The sequence below is a fragment of the Vombatus ursinus genome, unplaced genomic scaffold (genome assembly GCF_900497805.2).
Source record: "Vombatus ursinus unplaced genomic scaffold, bare-nosed wombat genome assembly UNPS02006779.1, whole genome shotgun sequence".
Classification (NCBI taxonomy): Eukaryota; Metazoa; Chordata; class Mammalia; order Diprotodontia; family Vombatidae; genus Vombatus; species Vombatus ursinus.
In genome coordinates this window covers 20,284,646-20,304,306 of record NW_020946557.1, presented here as the reverse complement: position 1 = coordinate 20,304,306, position 19,661 = coordinate 20,284,646, and the positions used below count along the sequence as shown (strand labels likewise).

Here is a 19,661-nt window from a genome sequence, read left to right as displayed (position 1 = left end):
TATCTATCTATCTATCTATCTATCTATCTATCTATCTATCTATCTATTTAGGTGAGGCAATTGGGGTTAAGTGACTTGCCCAGGGTCACATAGCTAGTAAGTGTCAAGTGTCTGAGGCCATATTTGAACTCAGATCCTCCTGACTCCAGGGCCAGTGCTGTATCCACTGCACCACCTAACTGCCCTTCTTACCAGTGATATTGATTTGATAGATGGCTGCTATTGCTGGAAGGTTTATTCTGTGACTATAGATGTTCTTCTCTGTGCAGACTGCCTTATTGGTGGTGTATGTAGTCATTTTTTCAATTGTGTCCAACTCTTTGTGACCTCTTTTGAGGTTTTCTTGGCAAAGATATTGGGCTGGTTTGCCATTTCTTGCTCCAACTCAATTTACAGATGAGGAAAGTGAGGCAAACAGGGAGGATTAAGTGTCTTGCCTAGGGTCACAAAGTGAGTGAGTGTTTGTGACCAGATTTGAACTCAGGAAAATGAGTCTTCCTAACTCCAGTCCCAGCACTCTATCCACTGTGCCACCCAGCTGCCCTGTCAGCGCATTCTGCAAATTGTTATTTTGACTTTATTTGCACTATGCTCCTGTCAACTTTCCTGTTAAAGCCAATTCTCATGAAAGGGGAAAAAAAATCTTTTCCCTTTATTTCTAACTGAGCTAATACATGGAAAGAACAATGGATTTGTTGTCTGAAAACCTGAGTTCAATCTTGGCTGTGCTGTTAATTACCAAAATACCTTTTATAAAAATAATAATATTAATGACACTAATTCACATTTTAGAACACTTTACATAAAATGTCTTAGATGATTCTCACAGTAGTTCTATGACATTGGTAATGAAAGCATTATTTTCAGGTTACAGATGAGGAAAGTGAGGCATAGAAAATTTAAATGGCTTGCCTAAAGTCATAAGGCTAGTAAATGCCATAGCTGGGATTTAAAACCAGGTCTTTTTTTTTTCTTAGTTTAGGGTTCTTTGCACAACACAGGACTGCCTTTCGTACACTGAACATGGCCTTAAAGTTCTTTCACAGATTTTCCATGATTTTTTTATGCCTGATTCTTAATTTTCATCTAAGCAAGTCTGTCAGTCCCTTACCTTTGTGTCCAGCCACAGAGAATTTTATTTCTCCTTACTCTTTGTCAAATCATTCCTTCACCTTTTTCAGATGTATATTCAAATGTAAACTCTTTCCTAATTCTTCTTAAAATAGTTCCATATACATCAGCATTCTTGTCCTTATAGCCATAGATATTCTTGCTGCTTTGTCAAACAGTCATCTTTACCATACTGGCCCTCCATCACCTACCTTTCCCTCCTCTTTCTAACTGGGATTGGAAATGTTTAAGTCTGGAGGTCAGTGAATATTTACATACAATGATAATTCGTACAATTATAGGATCATAGATTTAGAGCTGGAAAAAAGAAAGTCTTTTTAGTTCAACCCATTTATTTTATATGTGGGAATTTATCAGAGTTAGGATTTGAATCTAGGACCTGTTACCACAGCCAGTAAACTTTCCACTATGCAAGTGTAAGATACCTCAGAGACCATCTAGTCTAAACCCTTCATTTTGCAGAGGAAAAAAATAGGGCAATAGATGTCCTGAATTTCCCAGTAGTAGAGTGCCAGCTAGGTCATGCAGTGGACAGGTAGGTAGCGCAGTGGACAGGTAGGTAGCACAGTGGATAGAGCACTGGGCCTGGAGTCAGGAAGACCTGAGTGCAAATCTGGTCTCAGACAACTACTAGTTGTGTGACCCTGGGCAAGTCACTTAACCTGTTTCCCTCAGTTTCCTTACCTGTAAAATGAGCTAGTAAAGGAAATGGCAAACAACTCCAGTATCTTTGCTAAGAAAATCCCAAATGGGGTCATGGAGAGTCAGACATGACTGAAATGACTAAACATCATAGATCTGAACCCATCTTTTGATTCTAGATAGATTTAGTACTTTTTCCACTTACTACCTTACCCCTTAAGTAGAGAAGATTAGCTGTGTAGTAGGAGGAGTCCTAAATTTGCAAAATCCAAAGCATAAATGAAGTATTTTGTTTTGGTAAACAGGAACTAAGTAACTATGACAGAAGTGTAATCCTAAATAAAGTATTAGCAAAAAAAAAGTGCAGTATGAACCTTATGACTGGAAGAGAGAAGAAACTTAAAAATTGTCACCCTACTGATCTCCATGATGTGAGGGAGGGGGATAGGACAGACAAAGAACTACTTATAAAGTACTTTAGACAAGTATATAAGGTTTTGCAATTCTGGTTAACTAAGAATTGGATTAGATGATCTTATGAGCTTTTCAAATTCTCTCATCCATTTCCTTGATTGCTAAATGTGTGACTATGAACTGACTTCAGAAAGCTTTACTTTTAGGCAAAACCTTTATGCAAGAAAGGGACTGTATGGTTCCTGACAAACATTAACTGCTAACTTTTTCTTAGAAAAGGGTATTATTAAACATGTCATTTAAAAAAAAATTCCAGTCTTTTAAGAGATAATACATCAAAAGCTTTTCACAAAAGCAACCAAGTACCCCTTAGAATGAAAATTAGTAAGCCATTTCTAATGTATTATCTCAGCCAGATTGTTACTATTACCCTAATTTTTGTAACAAATGAAGGAGCTAGTCAATCCATAAGTGCAATCAGAATTCATAGAACATTTCAATAGTTCATAAATGCTTGTTGGTCTTTAACGGACTATTTCTCAAGAACTTGATGTTGGTCTGCAGTCTCAAACATCCACAGATTTAACCCCTAGATACATGCCTGAGACTCTTGGTTGATTTTTGACCTTTGTTCTGAGGACTAAAATGGTATCACTATGTTGGCATCAAGGTATAGTGAGTATGACTGTGGCTTCTCAGACTAATATACTCTTGAAAAGTTCTACCACAGGTTGGGCACAGCTAGTCCATATGAACATGTAGAGTGGAGATGGCTCTAAATTTGTGCATCTCACATTTCTTTACTATTAGAAAAGAAAAATACTTAGTTGACAAATGGCATTATTTCTTAGCCTTACTACTTTAACTTAATGGTTTAATTGATGAAATCATACACTAGGCAGGGGTAGGGAACCTGCAGCCTCAAGGCTACATGTGGCCCTCTAGGTCCTCAAGTGAGGCCCTTTGACTGAATCTGAACTTCACAGAACAAATCCTTTTCTGATAGTCTTTTTTTTAAAATTTTTAGTCAATTGGGGGTAAAAGTAACTTGCCCAGGGTCACACAGCTAGTAAGTGTCAAGTGTTTGGTCTGAGGTCATATTTGAACTCAGGCCCTCCTTACTTCAGGGCTGGTGCTCTATTCACTGCACCACCTAACTGCCCCTACAAATCCTCTTAATAAAAGGATTTGTTCTGTAAAACTGGGACTTAGTCAAAAGGTCACACCCAATGACCTAGAGGGCCACATGAGGTCTTCACACTGCAGGTTCCCCACCCCTGCACTAGAGTTTTAAAAGAACTAGAAATGTCACAGAATGGTTTCATTAGACATAAATCCACATTAATTTCAAATTTTCAAAAACCTAATTGCACAGAATTCCCAGGACTTTTTTGGAGTGAGTAGACATAAATTGATACAATAGCTCAAATTGTGTGCTTTGTAAAGAGACTTTTTATTCTCAATAAACAACAGACTGACATCAGAAAGAACAGTTTAATTAAAAGAGAATGTCAGTGTTACCTGGAATCAGGTTAATGATTTTTCAAGTATACATAACTGTTTATGTGGTAAGACTACTAGAGTTACTACAGTGTAGTTTTTCTAATTAGGATAGTGTTTTCTTTTACAGTGTTTATTGTTGGTAGAGAGTCAGAATTCCTCTTTTCAAGTTCCAGCTCTAACACTTGATTGCAAATAATTTCACTAAATTTAAACTCCTGGAGTTCAGGGAGCACTGTGCTGCTATGTACATAGGTAGTTAGTAAACATCTATTATAGTTTAATTTTTGCACTGTGCTGCTACATGCATAGGTAGTTAGTAAACATCTATTATAGTTTAATTTTTGTGTTACATTTTATTTAAGTCTCACTTAAACCAGCCTAAGTAGTTGCTGTAATTAATGGGCAGTAATGTTATAAGGAAGATGATTTGTAACTTACATATGAATGAACTATGTGAATATATTATTATTTCTTTGAAATTACTGAGATGATACCAAATAGTCTATGAATATTTTTTGGTTAAGATTATAGTTTTAGGAATGATACTTTAGAATTCTTGGGAAAATTGCATAATTTTCATCATGTTATACCTATTTTAATAATACATGGAAAAGGTTTTGCACAAATTAATGTTACACCTCCTTTATTTCATTCCTTTAGTCTGTGATTTATAAATAATGAATAGTCAATTGTCTTACAGACAGTTATGGACAACCACCAATTTTAGGAAGCTGATTGGCTTATAGTGAGCTTATCACTAGTACTTGAGAAGAGCTCAGCAGAATTGTCATTTAATTCAATTCCAGCACATTTAATTAGAATTCTCAGGGTTCTCTTTGGGAATAGTGCTTGAAGTAAGAGTGGAAATTGGCAGAACTGACTTGAGGTTCACTTAATATCATTCATTAGGGACCTAAATATGGAGTGTGGGGAAAATAATCTTTCTCCAACTACTCTAAATCTAGAGACATGAGGGATACTAAATCATTGCTTTGCAGTGAAAAGGCAGTGTTCAGTTTTTAGTTAATGAATAAAACACTGAAGTTGGTTTTATTTTCTTTTTACTGTTTATTAGGCAGAACAATACAATTTCAATAACTGTTCTAAAGGGCCACTTACTAGGAAAGGGGAGGGTATAGTCAAAACCTCCGACTTGATAGTTATGAGGAGCTCCAGGTATTGAAACTCCACACACAGAGATCAATAACTTACATTCATAGAGAGTTGCCTAGGCCATTTAGAACTTTTGATGACTTACCCATTGCTACAGAGTTATAATGTGTTAGAGTTCACTAAGTTTCTTTGCTTTTTCGTTTTTTGAAAAACAAAATTTGCCTTAATTTTAAATTGTCATACACTCAAAGGAAGTCTGATATCAGAAAGTAGACAGAGTCAACATGCCTGGTGATGTGGCAGATGAAAGATTAGGGACTTTTCAAGTTGGAAGGTGGAGCATGAACATGTGAAATTCCCTGAAATCAGAAAAAGAAGCATCACATTCTCTCCAAGTGTCTGTGAACAATCAAAGAAACTGATAATTGATTGATTACTACAAGGCTAGTTATCAGATAAGACACATGGGTTGTTTGAGATGTACAATTGTGAGAAAACTGTCTATTAATCTTTGAATCTGACTGAGTTTCCAGTCACCATAACATGAGTCCTTAGTTAAGGTCTCTAAACAGCAGGTAGAGGTCGTCCAGCTTCCCAAACAAACAGGACTAGGTTCAAATAATGCAATAAATTTTTCTCTCAATTTGCACAATTGAATAAAGTTTTCTCACAAGACAGAAACTCTACTATACCCATAATTGAATACAAAGAGAGCTGAACTAGATCCAGAATTAAGTCACAAGGTGGAGTCATTGCGGTTCTCTCAATTTATACTACCACTTCCTGTTTTTATCCCCTCAATTCCCTCAGAAGCCAAGAAAGCTAGGAAACAGAAACAAGGAGGGAAGGTATTCAGATCATGGAATACAGTCAATGAAAAAAGGTAAGTAGTTGGGATTTGGAAGATGAAGCGCAATGTAAGACAACATGCTAGGAGGCCAGTGTTACTGGAAGGTACAATACATTTTTCAATGTAAGTAAATTTAATTAAAATTTAAGAAGAATGGGAATGTAGGGATGGTCCAGGTTGAGAAGGGTTATAAAAACCAAACAGAATATTTATTTTATTTTGGAGGTAAATTTGGAGCACATGAGTTATTGAGTAGGAGGTGGGTTTATGTGACATAGTCAGAACTGTACTTTAAGAAGACCAGTTTTGTAATTTAGTGCAAGATGGATTGGAGTGGCAAGACTTGAGGCAGGGGAAATATTCTGTAGGCTATTGCAATATTTTAAATGTGGCTGTGTGAGTGCAGAGAAGGTGGTGCATTAGAAAGATATCTAAAAGGTAGAATTGACAAGATTTGGCAATTGATTTCATATGATGCATGTACTTTACTGAGAAGTAAAGGGAAGTTCAAAAGTGGGAGATGGAAAAGATAATGAATTCAATTTTGGACACAGAGAATTTAAGATATCTTTTCGATATCCAGTTCATGATCTCCGATAGGCAGCTGGAGATGTGAGACTGGAAATTCAGAAGTCATTGTAGGAGGAATTTCCTTATTAGGGATTTCCTAATTTCCAAGGAAAGGCTGAGCAGCTAGGTTGCACAGTGGATAAAGTGCCAGGTATAGAGTCAGGAAGACTCATACTTCTAAATTCAAATCTGGCCTTAGACTCCAGGTGTGCGACCCCGGGAAAGTCACTTACCTCTGCCTCAGTTTCCTCATCTGTAAAATAAGCTCAAGAAGGAAATGGCAAACTACTTCATTATCTTTGCCAAGAAAACTCCAATTGGAGTCATGAAGAGTCAGGCATGATTGAAGTTACTGAGCAACAATAATACCAAGGAAATAATAAGTCCAGTCTATCTCATCCCCACAAAGCTAACTTTATTATTGTATTACCTAGTCTAGTTACTAGTACTCTCTGGGCTTCACTTTCCAACTCTAAAATGGGAGTGGGAGTGGACAAGCTTGTTACTAATTAACAAGCTTGTTAATTATATGTTAAAATTCTTTGATCCTAAAAATAGAACAGCATCACTTAAACAGGAAAAACACACATACTTAATGGGTGTATAACAACAGTTATTACAAAGTTAGGTAACACAACTCTCTTTTAACATTTTCTTTTCGAATCTTAAAATGAGAAGTTCAGAAAGGGGATTGTTAATTTTAATTATTTCTTTTTTTTTAAAGTATAAGCAGTTTGAAGCATCAAACTTGTGCTCTCGGTGTGAAGATAATCAACATATTAATTTAGAATAAAAATCAATACATCAGTATTTAGTAAGTACTTACTGTGTGCCAGGCACTGTGCTGGACTCTGTGAATAAAATACAAAATGAGACTGTCCCTTTTCCTCAAGGACACTACATTCTGCTGCAGGTTATGAGAGAGGTGAGACATAGGGACATGACTTGAGGGGTTGGTAGAGTTAGTAGAGTATGCCGGGTTTTAAGTTGAACTAAGAATTAGAATGACAGATACAAAATAGGAAGATTATGCCATGAATCTGGCAAAAACCATCTGGAATCACTTTATTTCTTTATTTTTGGTCGTTTTTAGTTTTCATAAAATTGATTGTCTTGTGTCATTATGTGAAAGATCAGTATTTTTCTTGTTAGGCAAATTAACAGTGCCAATGTTTTTAATGATCATTTAATATGTAATTGGAAAAACCTGTATGTTTAGGATATTATGAAAAATGAACTATCTTCAAACAAATCTAGTTATTTCACAAAGGAAGTGCCTTAGGCCTACTGATTGAAAAAGGTACACAGGGGTTCTGGAGGGATTTTTCCTTAAGAATCAGTCATGTGATACATGCTAGCATAATTCTGACTTACAAAGCTTTAATATGTATGTATGAATGTATGAATATGTATTTGGGTGTGTTATTTCATTGAAATAAGGAATGATCCATGTACAAACTAACTCCACCAAAGCCGATGAGAAACTTCATGTATCTTATAGTCTTCTAGTCCTTGAGACTTAGCAGGGACAGGATTCAATTCCATGTCTTTTTGACTCCAAGTCTAGTCTTCTACTTCCTTCACTAAATTTCCTGTCATCTTTTTCTTTGTTTGTTTGTTTTTAAGACAATCTAAAGCTAAACAAATTGGGGAAGGGAAGCTATATTATTCAAAGTAACACTTATATTATTGTTGCTGTAATTTTAGCGCTTCTGAAGAGCTGTAATTTCATTGATTGAAAGATACTCCCTCAATTGATATAAATTGAAACTCCTCTTTTCTTCAATAGATTCTCTGCATGGGTTGCTATGATGATGGGATGATGATGATTGATGATGATGATGATGATGATGATGATGTTGTTGTTATTAAATTATTGTCTGGTTTCCAACTCTGTGGTGATGATCCTCCTGAACTTAGATTTGTTGGTTAACCGGTGGAGAAGAGATGTAGTCTGACCCTGGTTTTGAAGGCTTTTCTTTTTGGTGTAATATCTTCTCTCATAGTCTTCAAGAGTCCAAACTTACTAGCATATCATGGACAGACATTAAAATAAAACTCTAGTGTTGCTATTGTTACTCTTCTATATGAAACTTTTTGATAGTTTTGATAGTGTTCTTTGATTGAATCTTTTACAAAGGTATATTCTTTTGAGTGCATTTGGTAGTAGTTGAAACTAATGTACATCATTGTTACATGTTTTCATTTATTATCTTAGAAAGGCTTCCCTCTCCCTCCTGCACTCCACATTATGAAATACCTGGTCCTTAAGGCAAATTAATGAGTTCTCTTTTTTAATGCTTATAATATAAAGTAACAGTTGTGTGTGTATGTGTGTGTGTGTGTGTTGTGCATGTGCATGTGCATGAACAAACATAGAAGAAAATTATTATAGCCATTTTAAAATTACATGTATATACATACATATATAGTAACATTGATGTAAGCATCAGTTGACATAGTTTCTTTTTCTTTTATTTCTCTCACATCCAAGTTGTACTGCAAATGTATGTATAGTCTCTAAAATTCAACTGTTGATATGGGAGGCAAAGAAGAAATGAAAATCTATCTTTGTAATATGTTATCCCATTGTTAAATAAAAAGTCAAAGTCCAGAGACGTGACTTGATAAAGAATACAGAATTGTGATTAATCAGAGTTTTCCCTCCTTCTTTCTTTTGAATGCAAGGAGAAAATAGATATCAGGTGCATGAGAATATAGTTTTGTCATGAGATCTATCAAAGGTATATTCTTGGATACCCAGTAAGAATTCTGCAAGGAACAAAACAACTAAGACTTAAAGGGTCAAAACTATTACCTAAAATTGAATCCAAAGTAGTTATAAAAGTCCAGATAATTTGTGATGCTACTATTTTTCTTCAGAAACAGTGCTCTGATCCTTCATTGATGCTATAAATACAGATATAAAAATACTTTTTCTTTAACCTTACATACTGAGAAAAGTTACCTATGTACTCTTTGAGCTTGTGTGTGCATGTTTCTGCCTGTTGCTGTCTTTCTCTGTCTAACTAGTGAGTTTAATAAATGCATGTTGACTGCCTTTCTGTCTGTCTCTCTGGATTAATTTCTCTGATACATTTATTTTGATGTAGTTCCACTTAGTGACTCAACAGTTCAATGACAGTCTCCTATATTAAAACTTATAAATCTGAATTTAGAATGCAATATTATATATAAAGGGTTGACCCTAACTAGGAGCACTATAGATTCTGTGTTTCTGCCAGTTGGGGATATGGAGGCTTATTCCTTCCTCATATAATCCCTTTTAGTTCCTTTTATCCCTTTTTCATTTCTTCATTTTAATAATGTGATAATACAACTCCTGCATTCTTAGTTCTATCTGAAGTCATTCACCAAATGACTAAATCTAGACTGAGATCATTCAGAGTTAAAATCAAGAAATATCACTGTAGGTACTAGATTTTTTCCCCACTCCCCAATGTATTCAGGAAGAAATAACTAAGGCATAAATTTTGGATTATATGTAACTTAAACATCATACCCCTTGTATAAGAGGGATACATAATTCCAGAAAATGATGAAAGAATTAGAATTGCAAAAAAAATAATGGAAAACAGAAAGTTTTATTTAATTGCTTTCCTACCACCAAAAAATAATCTACTGTAGCTACCTGTGTTATTGGATTTTCCATAGTTTAGTGTTATCCATTGTAAACTACATGTTAGAGGTGGTAGGAATTCAGCTTTCTTCAGCCTGGCTGTGGTTGATGTCTCAGGGGCCAAGATGCAGGAGGGAGATGTGGTGGTGATGGTGGTGGTGGTGGGTGGAATATGGAGAGAGGCAGATAGACAGAAGGAGGGGGAGGAGGAGGAGAATGGAGGCAGCAGAGGGAAAGAGTAGAAAAAGAGGGAAATTTTACTTTAAAATTTTAAAATATATGGTTCTTTGGTTGTAAAAATTTTATGGATTAGCAAAAAAAAATGTGCTCTGTAACATTTTCTATAGATTAGGGGTTTTCAAAGTGGTCCCTAAGACACTTTGAGGTCAAAACTCTTTCCACAAAAATACTAAGACGTGTAATTTTTAAATGGCAAATATCAGTAGATATAACCCACATAAGCAAAAGCTCTTTGGTGGAAGATCCTTAGTACTTTTTAAGAATGTAAAGTGGTCCTGAAACCAAAAAGTTTGAGAAACACTGCTACAAGTGATAGTTCAAGTGATACGCAGTTGGATTGATAACTCATCATTTCTAGAATGTATGGAAAAAGGAAAATATGAGCTTGTTCTCCAACACAGCTTTTTATGTAATGGGTTCCTGGAAAATGAGCCCTAAAGTAGATTGGTTTAACATAATTTCAAGAACATTTGATTTCATAACATCTCTAGTATAATACTCTTTTATCTTCTCTGACACTGCCTCCATGTTGATATAGATTCTCATTGCCTTCCATTTGAACTATTGCAATGGTTTTCTAATTGGGCACCCTGCCTCAAGGTTTTCCTCAATCCAGTCACTTTTATCCTACAGTGGTCAAATTGATTTTCCTAAAGTGCAGTTTTGACCATATTGCACACCCTCTCCCCAAGTTCAGTAAACTCCAGGGGCTCCTTATTACCTCCCAAAATAAAGAGAAAGTTCTCTGGGTTTGAAAAGTTCTTCATAGCTTGCTCCCTTCCCGTCTTTCCAGTCTTCTGCCTTCTAAAGGCTGTTAGGTCATACAGTGGATAGAATATTGGGCTTGGATTCAAGAAGACCTGAGCTCAAATGTGGCTTCAGATACAGTTTTCTCAACTGTAAAATGGAGGGATAATAAAAGTACCTATCTTCTGGGATTGTTATGAGGATTAAATACAGTACTGTTTGTAAAGCACAGTGTCTGGCCCATAGTTAGTGCTTAATAAATACTTATTTCTCCTACCTACTCACAACTTACACCTTCTCACCTACTCTGTGATCTAGTGACTGGCTGAGCTCCATGTCAACTCTCTCCTTCATCTCCACTTTTTACCTTTCCTGGCTTCCTTCAAGTATCAGCTAAAGTTCCACCTTCTATGATAATCTTTTCTCATCCCTCTTAATACAAGTGCCTTTCCTGCTGTATTTATCTCCAGTTTATCCTTTTTCTCTAGTTTATCTTATTCCTACATACTTGTTTCTCACATTAGACTGTGAAGTCCTTATAGCAGGGACTTTTTTTGTTGTTTGTTTGTATGTTTCTGTTTTTATTCTTTATATCCTCATACTTATTGCCTGGCACATAGTAGATGTGCATTAAGTACACTTAATGCATTTTGGCTTTATTTAATTTGACTTTTAAAAATATTAACTTTCTGCTTTAATTTCTATTTGCAGAGACGGAATGGAGAAGATATACCAGTGGCCCAGACTAAAAATATCAATCATAGAAGATTTGCTGCTTCCTTTAGATTGCAAGAAGTGACAAAAACTGACCAGGATTTGTACCGCTGTGTAACTCAGTCAGAAAGAGGTTCTGGAGTTTCCAATTTTGCTCAATTAATTGTGAGAGGTATGGTAAGAATTTTTTTTTTCATTTGTAAAAGTAACATCTTTTGAGATCCAGATAATTATAATGAAGGTTAGATTTTTTTTTTGTTTTCAAATCTATTGATTTCACTGGAAAGCATTATGAAAATAGCATCACAAAAGTATAGAAATTTTCACAGGTAAAAATTAAGGATGAAGTTTTAAAGTTTGGTAGTCAAAGGATTCTACCAAAAATCTAATGTACATTAAATGCATTGCCATATTTTGCTATCATGAAGTTATTATGTGAAATTAAAAGTAATACAGATAAATATTTAAAACCTTTTTAGTTGGAAATACTTTTTCCTGTATTATTATTCAAAGCTCTGCTGAGCTAGCAAAGTCAAGGCCTTGGATTATATTCCCATGTGAATCATTTACTTTACCCTGTTCAGCCATTATACTATTTCATTCAGTTGGTGGAAAAAGAGGCAAGAAGCATGTGGAAAACCAAGTGAAACAGCTGTGATTGGTCAGTGCATATCCATACTACTACACTTAGATCACACAACCTGCATATGCTAATCTGAATATTAGTAACATTGATCTCCTTTGTTTCATGAGATATTTCTTAGATATTCCTGCATGCAGGTTAGTAAGCAGCTTTCTGTCTGGTTGTGGCTCTCCTTCAAATCAAACTTTTGCTCCCATGTCTGTACAATTAACTCTATTGTAAACACAAGTGGAGGAGAACAGATTTCCTCACATAAAATAATAGTAAAAACCCCAACATTCAGGAGAGATACCATTGTGTGGTGGGTAGAGTGCTAGATTTGGAGTTGAGAAGATCTGGGTTCTAATCCTTTTTTTAAAATTTAATTCAATTTCTTTTTTGTTACTCTTTAAGTTCTGAACTGGCTCTTTACTTCCCTCTCCACCCCACACTAGAGAAGGCCACCATTTGACATGAATATTCATGAATACACACACACACACACACACACACACACACACAAAACCTTTGGATTCTAATTATACCTCTAATGCTACCTCTGTGACTATGTAAATGTTAATCTCTCTGAGCTTTGCTTTTGTTCTTTATAAAATGGGGATAAGTAGTACCAATATTGCCTCCCTTACTGGGTCATTGTGAAGCTTAAATGAGATAATGGATGCTGAGATCTCTGCAAAATAAAAATATTATAGAAATATTGTTGGTTATTATTATTGATGATGTCACATTAAGTCAAGCATACACTCAGTTACAAGTGTATTTTCTTTTTCATACACACATAATTGTGATTCTTAAATTATATCCTTTCATTGTTTGGCCACAGTCTCCTCACAGCTTTCTACTACTTCTAGCTTTATGTTCCTAGTTGAAGTTAAAGACTGCTGTGGATAATCTCCAATGTAAATATGGTGATTATGCTGTAAAGTTGTCATGTTCTCTGTATCTGCAGAGCATGTTGTGTGGATGTATGTAAATTCCCTTGATGATCACACTGATGCCGTGGACAGAGGCTGTTTGAAAGAGCAGTAATGGCTGAAAGAGTGTAGTGATGAATTTTTTAAAAGGGAAAATTGGCTTTAATGAAGAGATGGAAGTGTCTCCATATAAATAGACTTAAGAAAGAGATTTGGTTGGGAATGTGTTATTGACAAGATCTGAAAGACTGTTGAAGTCTTCATCCAGATACCCTAGTTTAAATTACTTTTATTGAAACTGTGCTTATCTTGGTTAATAGTTATGGTACCTATTCACTAACTCATCAGATGTCTCTGCAGTGATGAAAAATGTGACATTTTTAAAATAAATTGTTTTTAAATTGCTTGAAAAGAGACTTATGCTACTCCCATTTTTGTCCAAGTGGATATTGACACATAATGCAAACACATTTTAATCAATGAAATATGGCGTAGATGCTTTGTGCAGGAGTGCAGGCAGCTGTAACTAATGCATTCTAACCATTGCAAGAGAAAGAATCCATTAAATATTTAATTATCTAAAATTGGAAAACTATAAGGCAAGAGCTGGTTCTCTGACTTTTTAAGGCAATATTGACTGAGTATTTAACCTACATATTTCACAAATTAATGTACTTGGATGTTAGCACAGAGTGCATTGTCAACAGAATTCATAAATTCTTTCTGTAAAGAACTTTAGAAATCTTTTAACAAACTCTCCCATTTTGCAGGTGAAGTAAATGAGTACTGGGGGCCACTAAAAACTGTAGCCACACAGCCAGTCAATGGAAGAGCTACAGAACCCAGACCTTTCAACTCCTAATCCAGGGCTTTTTATCATGTATAGTTGTTTTTTTTTTATTTTGTACTTAATAGTATGTTTTTTCCAATGACACGTAAAAGTAGTTTTCAACATTCATTTTCGTAAGTTTTGAGTTCCAAATTTTTCTTCTTCCCTCCCTTCCCTTCCCCCTCTCCAAGACAGAAAGCAGTCTGATTATAGGTTATACATGTACAGTCATGTTAGACATATTTCCACATCAATCATGTTGTGAAGAAAGAATCAGAACAAAAGAGAAAAAACGAAAAAGCATGAAAATAGGATGCTTAAATCTACATTCAGTCTCCAAAGTCCTTTCTCTGGATGTAGATAGCATTTTCTATCACAAATCTTTTGGAATTGTCTAGGATCTTTGTGTTGCTGAGAAGAGCTAAGACTATGATAGTTGATCATTGCACAGTGTTGCTTTTACTGTGTACAATGTTCTTCTGGTTCTACTCGCTTCATTCAGCATCAGTTGATGTAAGTCTTTCCAGGTTTTTCTGAAATCTGCTTGCTCATCATTTCTAGTAGCACAGTAGTATCCTGGTACATTCATATACCACAACTAATTTAGCCATTCCCTAGTTGATAGGAATCCCCACAGTTTCCAATTCTTTGCCACTACAAAAATAGCTGCTATAAATATTTTTGTACATGTGGGTCCTTTTCCCTTTTTGATGATCTCTTTAGTATACAGACATAGTAGTAGAACTGCTGGATCAAAAGGTAAATGCTGTTCAGTATTAAGCTACTTATTAAAGCTTAAAACTTCAGTGAGACTTGGACGATCATTCATGTGTGTACATGTGTACACATGCAGTGGAGTGCTGGTCAATGATTATCAAATGATTGAAAAAAATATATATGCAGGGGTCAGCTAGGTGGTGCAGTGGATAGAGCACCGACCCTGGAATCAGGAGGACCTGAGTTCAAATCCAACCTCAGACACATAACACTAGCTATGTGACTTTGGGCAAGTCACTTAACCCCAACTGCCTTCCCAAAAACAAAAACAAAAACAAATATACTCAGGACATACTTTTAGGTTTAATATATATTGTTAATATTTTCTCCATTACTCTCTTAAGTGGATACACTTAACAAAACAATAATTTAAGTTTTGTTTTGTAACTTTTGCTGATTTCTGAGGTTAAATACACTGAAAATGTAACAGTTGGCTCGCAAGTACTGAGTTGAGCTGGCTCCAGAACACACATATATGTGCACATGGGTATTTGGACACATACACACACACACACACACACACACACACACACACACACGCCAATTTTTAAAGAAAACACCTCAGTAGCCATTGTACAACTGTATAAATGCATATGATATGTTGTTCACTGTTTTATTTGACAATATAGGCAAATACATTTCCATTTTTGTCTTTATAACTACCAAACAAATATTGCTAACCAAAAACATCCCCTCAGGGATCACTATCCTGGTGTTAAAACTTTGCTGAAAATTAACCATAATGACAGGTCCTATATCTCAGTGGCACTTTAAAACTGACATTCTGTTACATGGATACAAAAGATAATAATTTTAAAGGAAATTTTCGGGCCACTGATATGAATTGTCTTTAATATAAACTGGCATAGTATTGCCTGTTGTCAAAGATGACCCTAGGGTAAGAGTTTATTTGTGCATTTCCTCCTAAACTGAAAGTGACAGGGCATGCTTAGGGCTTTTTTGTTGCTGTTTGTAACAAATGAAAATTTCACTGCCGGATTCTCATGCTGAAAAGTATTGATCTATGTGTTCTCACAGCCACGGGAAGGAAAGGGGGGAAAATACACACAATTTACTTTGTCATGACTTCAGTATTGCTTCCAGATCATTTTGAGTAATGATAATGTCTTCAGCTTGTGGAAGTCAAACTTTATTGACAACAGTGGTTATTAGAGAGTGTGAGTTGAACAGAAGCTTCTGCTCAATGTATCTAAAAATTGGAGTGTGTGAAGTATGTAATCTTGGCTGAAATATCTGACATTGTACGCTTTTCACTTTCTAGTGGTTTGTCAACTAATGACAAAGTTCACTTTATAAAACTCTGATTTTGTAATTTGAGGTGTGTTGTTGTGAAGTTCTACTATCCCACCTGCCTAGAATGCCCACGCTCCTTATCTCTACCTACCTAAAAAAGATGCATCTTTCAAGCTGAGGTCTACCTCTTTGAAGCCAATCCCTGACTACTTTACCATGATCCATGCCCTTTCTGAAAGTCCCATAGCACCATTTCAGGCAGTTATATAATCTCAAATTTGGGAGAAGGTTCACTAATTTATTATATTTGAATAACAATTTCTGTTATTCTCAGGTTGAGTGGTCATTCAGTTTTTCCTTGGAGATTTCTAATGAAAAGCAAACCATAGTCTCTTGAGGTCGCCCATTCCTCTCATGGCAAACTGTAATTGTTAAGAAGCTCTTCCTTCAAGCCAGCCTAAATTTCTTCCTTTTTAATTTCAGTGCATTTCCCCTGGTTCTGCCCCTTTGGGCCAAGTAGAACATCTATTTCTTATTTTTCTTCCCATTTTTTGACTCCTGATATTTGAAGAAAGCTATCTCATCATACTATTTTAATCCTCTTTTCTTGGGGTAAGGCGAACTAGCATTTCTTAATCACTGCGTGGTGCTAAACACTTCAGAAATATTACCTAATTTGCCCCTCACAACAACCCTGGGAAGTAGGTGATATGATTATCCCCATTTTCCTCAGTTGAGGAAGATTAGGTAGACAGGTTAAGTGACTTCCCTAAGGTCACACAGCTAGAAAGTATCCGAGGCTGGATTTGAACTCAGATCTTCCTGACTTCGAACTCAGTGTTCTATCTTCTACTGAGCCACTATCTTCCTCTGTGGGATAATTATTATTCACTGCCTTGAACCAGCCCTCACACAGCATGATCTAAAGGCTGTTCACCATCCTGGTTAACCTTCCATGTTCACTTTCCAAATTATCACTATCTTTCCTAAATTATGGTCCAGAGTTGTACACAGTACTCCCAATGGGTTCTGCAGAGAATGCAATGATATGATCACCTCCCTGAATCTGTGTACTATACCTCTCTCAATGAAGCCTAGCATCTCATTCACTTTTTTATCTGCTTATCACACTGTTGATAATTTTGAGCTTGTAGTCCACTAAAACCCCCAGACTTTTTTTTTTTTTTGGTAGACTGCTATCTAGTCTTTGTTCCATCATCTTAGCATAGTGCCCGATGCGTCGTGGGCACTTAGTAAATGTTTATTGAATTGAATTGTGAAATGTTTTTAAAATTGTGGTGTAGTATAGGACTGATTTTTTTTTAATCTGTGTCTGTAGATTTCAGGCATGAATTTCCCAGTGAAAGAACTATTACCAATGCAAATTAGCAACTGTTTTGCAGCTTAGAGAGTTACTTGTAATATCAGTGGGTTATAATGAAGTGCCAACAGTCACATAGCCAGTATCTATCAGAGGTTAGACTTGAACCCAGAACTCTACAACTCTGTATCCTGTTCTTTATCCATTAGATCACATTGCCACTCAATATTTAATTTCATCTTATTGTATCTGGCCCAACATAGCCCATAGCCCATAGACTTTTTTGCATCCTGCCTTTGCCATCCAGTGTGTTAGCTGTCCCTCCTAGTTTCCATGGTCATAAGGGAAAAGATACTGGCTCTGAGGTCAGAGAACCTGAGTTCAGATTTCACCTCTGCTGTTCACTGCCATGTGACCTTAGGCAAGTCATTGATTCTCTGTGGGCCTCTGTATTTTCATCTGTAAAATGAGGGGGTTGGCACAGTGAGTGTCCGAGGGCCCAAAGAGCTTTTGATTTGTGGTCTTATGAGTCCTGATTTTGTTATATGCAAATTTAATGATACATACCTTCCCTACTTTGGTCCAAGGCATCACAAGATTGAATAGCACCAATACGTTTTAGTAGTATAGTTCAGTGCTGAGAGAACCTAAGTTCAAATCCTGATTCTCTTACTACAAGTGTGATTTTGAGCAACCACCTAACTTCTCTGGGCCTCAGTTTCCCTATCTATAAAGGATTTAGACTTGATGGCTTCTAAGATACTTTCAGTCCTAAACCTGTGATCTAAGCACTGACCCTAGGAACACTCCATTAGAGGACTGCCTTCCACTTTGACATTGAATATTTAAAGATAACTCTCTGGATCCAGACATTTATATCTGTCTATATTCACCTAAATGTGTACTGCTGCCTAGCCCATAACTATATTTTCCATAAAAACAATATGAGATTTTTTTCCCTTATAAATTGGTAAAATACATACTATATTTCCAGCTATTCTTTGATGCTATAACTGTATTTATCCTATTCCCCCCCCAAAAAAAGCAAACATGTATAGTCTACCATGACCTATTCTTAATGAATTCATGTTGATTCTGTGTGATCTCTCTTTCCATTTCTATATCTTTATTAACTGTACCTTTTAAAACACATTAAAGAATTTTGCCAGAAATTGAAGTCAACATCACTGCCCTAGAGTCTGCAGACCATATTCTCTTTAGTTATTTGAACAATAGGATATTTTTGCCCCTCTAAGCCTGTGGCGTGGCTTCTGCTGTCACTGCTATCACTGTTATCACTATTACCAATTTGGCACTTAACAATTTTAGTCATATATTATCAGTTATCTTTGTATGTGTAGCTATCCTCTGTCTCAGACTAGATTGTAAACATCTTGAGGACAGGGATTCTTCTCTATCTCTTGTATTGTCTAGGATAGGAAACTTGTTTCCTGACTCTTCCTACCGTGTCCTTTCTGCAATGTAAGCATATCTTTCTGCATTCAGGTGCCTTGCAAATATTAGATGCCTGATAAATATTTGTTGGGATAGGTATTGGAGCTGGGATTTTATTAATATAACAAACTTCTAGGTGAGGAAATCTCCCCCTTTGCCCTTTTCTGCAACTTAAAGACTTTTATAGTTTTCTGGGCTAGAAGGTTCAGTACCTTATTCAGGGCCTCAAAGCCAGTATCTGTGAGAGGCTGGGTTTGAACTTGAATCCAAATCTACCTGGCTTCCAACCCAACTCTATCTACTACTTCATAGTGTCTCTAAGAAAATTTTGTTGATTTTTGTTGTAAATAACAAGCAATCACAAAAAACCATATTTGGCACACAATATAACATTTTTGTAGCCCTTGACTCTATTTTTTCCTATTTTTGTGAATATCACTTAGTTTAATAGCCATGTATCCTTCCTTATTTTGGGAAAGTATTTTGTCATTGCTAATTATCTCACTCATCTCTCAGTGTGGCAAAATGGATAGGGAGGCATTCCTCAAACTATTGAGACCTTGGTTCAATTTTTGCCTCTAACTCATGCTGGCAGTTTGGCCCTGGGCAAATTGCTGAACCTTTTTAGTGCCCCAGGCAATTCTCTAGAACAAGGTTTAGAGTTTACCAAGGTTTAAGTTAGGTTTAAGTTACCAAGAGGGTGCTGGCCTCCAGAACTCCTAACCAGGAGTTATGTATACCAATAAAATCTCTGATCCAGTACTCCCTTTATATATCCAGGAGTTATGTACACCAATGAAATATCTGGTCCAGTCCCTATCCCTTGATTTAACTCATAACTCTCCTTTGAAGATCTCTCCCCATGTTCCTCCCCTGACTAATCCCTCCCCCCAATCAATCCCCC

At 36.0% G+C, this 19,661-nt stretch overlaps 1 protein-coding gene across 2 annotated transcripts in view; it reads left to right on the top strand.

The window, feature by feature from the left end:
• Window positions 1-19,661, top strand: part of PTPRK (protein tyrosine phosphatase, receptor type K) — a 723,664-nt gene that overhangs the window by 365,709 nt on the left and 338,294 nt on the right. For both annotated transcript variants that reach the window (XM_027848590.1, XM_027848589.1), the window contains exon 6: window positions 11,562-11,736. In XM_027848590.1, the coding sequence (XP_027704391.1) occupies window positions 11,562-11,736 (175 nt within the window). The remainder of the gene's footprint in view (window positions 1-11,561; window positions 11,737-19,661) is intronic.